This window comes from Bombyx mandarina, chromosome 23 (assembly GCF_030267445.1).
Source record: "Bombyx mandarina strain Sakado chromosome 23, ASM3026744v2".
In the NCBI taxonomy this organism is placed as follows: Eukaryota; Metazoa; Arthropoda; class Insecta; order Lepidoptera; family Bombycidae; genus Bombyx; species Bombyx mandarina.
In genome coordinates this window covers 6,175,871-6,183,180 of record NC_143229.1, presented here as the reverse complement: position 1 = coordinate 6,183,180, position 7,310 = coordinate 6,175,871, and the positions used below count along the sequence as shown (strand labels likewise).

Sequence of the window (7,310 nt, the reverse complement as noted above, 5' to 3'; positions counted from 1 at the left end):
TATTATAATGTAATTAACATTTTGACATTCATGTCTATGTTACGAGTATGAAGAGACCACTGATAAAACAGCATTACGGCTTTCTCATATATAAATACGACGTATGATAAAATGACGATAAATAAATTGACATCATAGTTAAATAATACTTGAGACGTCTTGTCACCGTTTCTCAAAGGTGGGTAGCTCCTGGTTATATTTCCGTTACATTGCGGGTACCGGTAGCCGCTTGTTCGGTTTAAGATTGATAAAAAAATATTCTATTTATTTTCTTGGTCAAAGCACGTGTTACTTATGATGTTATATGAAAACAAACTCAATTGTAATTACAGATACCATTATTTAATTGAACGTGAAGAATTACAATACTATGAGCAACTGTAATTAAAAATCGTCAAGATATAAAAATATCACAATGTATTATAGCATTGTTTGAATTAAAACAAAATAATCTTAACATTACAAAGCTACTGTCTAGTAATTTACAAAATGTAATTAAGCAACATTCATAACGGTCATCAAATTCACGCTTTCGTTTTAGAAGTTTTCTTCTTTCCAAATTGTTCACCCTCTTCGATGGTAGTCATGAATTCACAGCCTTTGGTTTCAGGTAATAGGAACGTAACACAGCCCGCTATCAAAGGTAATAATGCAAAACAAACTGGTGGCAGCCAGACGGCCACATCCTCAAGCGATATCACAAAAGGAGCCACCATAGAACCAACACGAGCACTCATAGACGAAACTCCGATAGCCGCATTTCTAACGACAGTAGGGAATAGCTCGGTACAATACAAATAGACAACAACGAACACAATGAAACTTGCAACAACACCGATGCTAGCGCAAACTACCGAACCTGTTCCTTGTGGTATTACCGCCAGGACCAGGAGACAAAACGCGCAAACAAAACTAAATACTATGACGATTGTTCTTCTTCCAATAACTTTCATTAACGGTATAGACAACAGGGTGCCAAGTAGCGTGACACTGGCGCTTGCAGCCACATTAATGAAAACGTCTCCACTGAGTTGACCAACGTATTGGGACACTCCGTAAAAACAATAACTGCATGTCAACCAATTGAAAGACATAGCCAATATATTTTTCCGCAAGTTCGGTGTCCGAAATAAGTCTAGTACGGTTCCTTTTTTTAATTTGTTTTTCTCTAAACTTGCTTGAAACGCTTCGATATCCGTTCTGATAGCATCCGTAGGTCGTTTGTTTCTGTAAAAATAAACATTAACTGTTTTTTTTGTTTTTTTTTTTGTCTTTAATAATACTCCTTTTTTATACCTACACATATTATAACGTAGTTGATGACATTAATGTAGTATTTAAAAAAAATCGAGTATTGAATTCAAGATTCAGAAAATAATTGTATTTTCGTAGACATTCTTACAATTACTTTTAGGGTTTTTTAACCTAGCGTTTATTATTTTCATTTTATTATTTATGACATTTCAAATACTTTAGTCTACAGTTTTCGTGACCACTAACGATTGAAGAAGCAATTTTCGAAACAAATATTAAATATATATATGTATCTGTATTACTTACATTTTCGCTACTCGTTCTAAAATGGTGATGGCTTCCTCGGTTCTGTTCACTGCTATCAACCAGCGTGGCGTCTCCGGTACCAAAATTACATATGACAACAAAACAATCACGGGAACTGATATTGAAAGTTGAAAAACAGAGTAATCTCTACAAAAGTATCCAAAAACTGGTAAAAGCATATGGCCCAGATTGAAAGGTACTTGATACAAAGCTGAGATTACATCTCGATACTGAGCTCCAACAAACTCCATGACGATAACAAATGACGTCACCATTGTGCCACCAACGGACATCCCCACAAGGAACCTTACGAATGTAAAACTCCAATAATCTGGGACATAAGCGGCAGTAATACCCATCGTTACTTGAATCACGACGGCCACTAGCAGAGGGTTTTTCCTTCCGAATCTAAAATGATACAGAATCACAATCAATTGCTAAGTCAATTTTTCATTTCATTATAGGAAATAATAAGAAATTGAATATCACCTATCCGAGGCCATTCCGAAGAACACGCTGCCGAATAGCGTGCCCAGTTGAAACAATGTTTGCGTAAAACTAGTCAACCACTTTCTGTCACATATTAAGTCCCATTCCATTATTATAGTCCGTTTGAAGACTGATGTGTCGTATATAGGTTCCGAACAAGGACAAGTTTCGTTGCTCGTACTTGCACAAATATATGACACTTTTGGCGATAAAAATATGATGGCCATTTGATGGAATGCGACCGGAAATTTTACTAAGAATACAACTAAACATAAGTACAATTGATATTTTCCAAAAGATCCGATGACTTTTTGAATGAGATCTTTCTTTGGCGAAGGCGTGGCCCCTGAAATGAAAACAATAATCATTGTAATTGATTTAATTCAAATTACTCTTTTGTGAACTAAACTGAGTGCGCATTTGTTACTGTGGATTTTTCCCTACCTATACGTTGATAGCCCAAGAGGCTATTTCAGCTACGCCCGAACGGGTGACCGGGAAGCCGTAACAAGAGCAGTGCTTCACTGAATCTAATATCGTGTCGGAATTGCGACCTACTGAGGAGATTCGCCAAGAAATACTTTAATTGTGTCTGTGGGCTAGGCTGCACATCGTATTCAACGCATTCGACAAGAACGGTGACGGTACTTAGAGAAACTAAAAGCACTGAGAGCAGAAGCGGAGGATTCGATAAGACATGTTTTGCAACGACGACTTTCAGTTGCTCCGTAGCCTGAGTTGGATATGCAGTTAGAGGCGGCCACCATAAGAGGGTTAGAAACAACTTTATTTATATTTTAAAAAAACATATCTTATTCATATGACGAGTGGGCGCTTTATACGAAACATAGAAAAAAAAACAAATTCTAACTACAATGTATAATATGTATAAATAAATTTATACTATTACAAAAGCATAACAGAAGTGTTTCTAAACATTAACAATACACGATAAAAAATAATATATTTTTTAATCGTATACTTTAATAACAGATCTCAGAATTGCTTCTAATAGGAACAATCGCCACTGGAGGAAGATTCTTTTCGGATTCTCCCGATTCACTAACGGTGCTTTTAGGTACCTCAAGAACCGATCATCGTTCTCGTCGCAACCATCGCGACGCGACGAAGGGCTTGGCGAGTAAATTAACCCACAGACACAGCCCACTGAGTTTCTCCCCGGATCTTCTCAGTGGGTCGCGTTTTCGATCCGGTGGTAGATTCTGCGAAGCACGGCTCTTGCTAGGGTTCGTGTTACCAACAACGTCAGGTTTGAGCCCCGTGAGCTCACATACTCGCCCGGTTACGCTGACATAGTCTCTCAAGGCTACAGCTTAGATAGGAAAAAAAAGGAGGAAGATATGGCGCGGCACTAGGACTTTAATTGTAAATATACAAACAAAAGCGCTAAATTTCTTAATAAAGATGAGAGTTGTACGCGAATGTACAAGACCAGTAAATACAACTATATGAGAGGTATGTATTAAATTAGTTATGATTCAACCGTTTTTAAAGTATGCATTGTTTGTGATTCGACGCTAAACATTGCCGTAACGAAAAACGTGGATGCTTTGTCACTATACAATATATATAACTATTATATAACAATATATATAAATATATAACTATTTTTGAGTGTTCTAGCACGTGCAGTTATTTGGACAAGATTGTTAAAGTCGAAGTATAATATCTACTACAAATGCTCTGAAAAATATATGTAGAGCACTAAATCTTTTCTTGTATTCTTATTCGAGAAAATTGTTATTGACATGGGGTACTAAAACAACATTTAAAAATATTATTATATGTATGTCAAATTATTTCAAGCTTTGATGTAGTCTAACAAAAATTTTTTTTCGATGGATAGGGATTCCAGCGCATCCATACCACTACTACTTTTCTTTTTAAATCCTTATATAATAATTTAGATTTTTATTTCTCAGCATTGAATACAACAAAAAGTACACACAAAGCTGTTCTTGAATTTATTAAGATAACTAGCGACCCGCCCTCGCTTCGCTTCGGAAACATTAAAACACACATGAAACAAAAAACAAAAAAATAAAAATAAATATAAAAAGTAGCCTATGTTCATCAGGGACAATGTCGGCTTCTAATGGAAAAATAATTTTTCAAATCGGTCCAGTAGTTTCGGAGCCTATTCGAAACAAACAAACAAACAAATCTTTCCTCTTTATAATATTAGTATAGATATAGGAATCCTAAAGTAAACAGACAATGAAAGGAAACACTTCCAACAGCTGAATTTCTATGATCCTTACATTATTTAGCGGTATATCATAAACCTAATTTTGTCACAGTCTTTATAATTAAGCCATTATAGTCAGGAGTGTAGTACATAAGTTCCAATATTTCCAATTTCTATACCATATAGCGTACATACTGTCCGCTTTGATTCGTTCGTTAGTAGCTCAATAAAAAACTAGTATCAGTAACAGACAATATTAATATACACATAATATACACATAAATGCACCGATAACCCGAAGTCCTTGACATGGTGTCTTAATGAAGATAGGGAATATTTCATAACCAGAAAAAATCACACTAATTTGTAAAATTATAATTATATAGAACGTAAATAGGTATTTTCAAAGTGTACAATATTATGTACTTTATTGTAGACTTTGTTCTCAATACACTCCATATGAATGATAGCAAGTACTGTGAGATAACGAGATACATCTTTTCGTAGGTATTGTGTATAAATATAAGAGTTGTACATGCAAAGCAAAACGCAGCTATAAATTCGCCGTTATTTATGTCATTGTGGTGTTTATTGAGGTCGTGATGGCCGTTATTGCATTACAATAAACAACTACATACCAACTTCAATCTTTTCAATGTGAATGGCTTACTATATAATTCATGGCATACTATAATATAATGCCGGTTATTCTCAGAGGTTTCCAATGTCGAAACGATAATAAGGTCGTAACATTTTTACCAATAAGAATTATTCTTTTTGTAAAATCGCTTTTTTATATATTCATAGTGTATCGCCTTGCTCTAGTTTCTTTTTTCAGGATTTTAAAAGTAATTTTAAAAAAAAAAAAATTTATAACTACATACACTTCGCTTTTAAAAGTTTTATAAACGCTAGGTGTAATATAAAGCCACATGAGTTAGTCACACAAGTCCATGGTCTGTAATGTTTCATTGCATGCAATGTAAAAATAAATCGTGAAGTATACACTTTTGGGCGACTATTTTTTAATTTTCTTATGTTAGCCACTGTCATCGTCTGTTTTTGTATTCAGGAGCACCCTGTATTAGGTCTTGGCCTTGTAAACGCTAGTTGTGTATCTTGTACAATTCAGAATAGTTTATGAATGGATGTATTGTCATATTTTTTCCAAAAATTTAAAGTTTTAAAACAGATGAATCTCGATCGAATACTTTTTGTGTGTATAAACAAACCCATAAAGAAAAAAGAACATAGACAAAAATTGTTAAAGTTCTAGATTTATATTATGTGTTGTTGTTGTTTACGATTACTTCAAAAAATTTAAAGACACTTTTATAGCGCTAACATATAAATTAAATTAAATTAATGAAAAATCTACATTAATTGTTTACGACAAAATTCACGAATTACCTATTAGTGATAGGTTCATGACTGAAATTACTAGATAATGTGTAAATGTGCGACCTAAATTCCACTTGTTTTTACTCATTAAAAATATAAACAGCCCCGAACATAATATATACAAATAAAAATATAAAAATTACGAAAACAGGCCTAGGTAGGCTCAGATAATATTTACAGTAACGGGGTCAACATACTGCAATAATTACTGATACTTTCACTTATATCGGTACAAACCATTTTCGTCCTTGTGTTGCTGCAATTCCATTCTTTATAATATTTAATTTTAAGAGCCACTAATTTTATTGTCACACACGACTCACGATCCAATTCAGGATCCAGTGTAAAGCCGTTCTGTTCGAATGGCGACAAAGGACTGACAGAATAACTCGTCTGTGCATTACCTCTCTCTTAACAGTGTCATTGTTGTCAGAGATAGTAACGGCAGAATCTACGTAGCCAATTGAATACATAGCTGCAGCTACATGATATAATAATTTTTATTTTACAACTATCGCTTACAATGGAATTTAGTTTACATAATCTTCAGATCTCTCGTGGCGAAATAATTTGGTAGATCATCTAGTAAATAATTAAACTCTTTCCACTAACCAACATTTACGACAGATAGTTAAGTTCAAACATCATACTTTACTGATGTATATATACATACCACCTGGCTGCCTATTTTTGAAGAGAGCATTCATGCTTTTCATTCTGAAGGGTGACGACAACCATATTCTAATACCATTGATACTTTTAATTTAAATCTTAAAGTTGATGGCGACATGAAATCAATTAAGTTTATGAATGTCAAACCTAGACCTTAACTGGGCTAGATAATTGCAACAACGTTTAATGGGTTTCGCTACTTAACCAAGTTGTTAGTTGAGACCAAAATACTGATGGATTAACAAAAAGGGAACAGAAGGAGCCAGAGTAGGGTCTGAACCATTAGTGGCCACCCAAAATAAGACTAGTAGATAATACTCTTAAGAACTTCTCAAAAATCATCATAAAAATAAAAAAAAACTTCGAAACAGTCACATAAGTGTTTCGAAGTGAAATGAATAAAGGCTAGCTTTTAAGAAGTCCGTTTAGATATTTATTTATTTATTTATTTATTACACTTCATGTAAAATTTACATTGGCGGACTTAATGCCTAAGGCATTCTCTACCAGTCAACCAAAGGTAGTACAGAGTAAATAGTGGTAGGTGCAATGAAATTTATATTAGGTAACGAATACATACAAAAAAAGTATATCTACATATATACAAAATCACATATACATATACATACATACATACATACATATAATAGTTTATACAGTATTAAAAGGAATATATTAATAAATTTCCTTAACAAATAACTTCATCAAGTTCATGACGATTCCGCTAACTTTTCCAACAGCATTCGCCGAACCCTTAACTTGAACGTGCAGCGGTTAGTAATAGTCCTGATCTCGAGAGGAAGCGCATTCCATAGCAGAACAGATTGCACGACGAAAGAGTTACGAACATAACTAGAACTATGTGTGGGACAACGAAATATTTGTGTTTGGGACCCTCATAGGACGCTGCAGACACACATGGAAAATAAAATTTGGTCAACGCCCTGACTTGCAGATTATGCAAAAGGGAAGTGGAAAT

At 34.2% G+C, this 7,310-nt stretch overlaps 1 protein-coding gene across 1 annotated transcript; it reads right to left on the bottom strand.

Moving 5' to 3' along the window:
- Positions 1–323: 323 nt before the first annotated feature.
- LOC114251893 (organic cation transporter-like protein) lies at positions 324–6,055 on the bottom strand. Its single transcript, XM_028186312.2, has 4 exons — positions 5,897–6,055; positions 2,050–2,395; positions 1,561–1,968; positions 324–1,227 (listed from the first exon to the last, which is right to left on the bottom strand). Exons 1-4 carry the CDS (start codon positions 5,925–5,927, stop codon positions 525–527), a joined length of 1,488 nt encoding a protein of 495 aa, XP_028042113.2. The 5' UTR covers positions 5,928–6,055; the 3' UTR covers positions 324–524.
- Positions 6,056–7,310: the final 1,255 nt, after the last annotated feature.

Coding starts and splice junctions, on each gene's coding strand:
- LOC114251893 (XM_028186312.2), bottom strand. CDS start 5,927: ATGGAATTGCAGCAACACAAGGACGAAAATG. Junction 2,396..5,896: donor GCAACACAAGGACGAAAATG/GTTTGTACCGAT, acceptor TTTTCATTTCAG/GGGCCACGCCTTCGCCAAAG. Junction 1,228..1,560: donor TTAGAACGAGTAGCGAAAAT/GTAAGTAATACA, acceptor TTATTTTTACAG/AAACAAACGACCTACGGATG.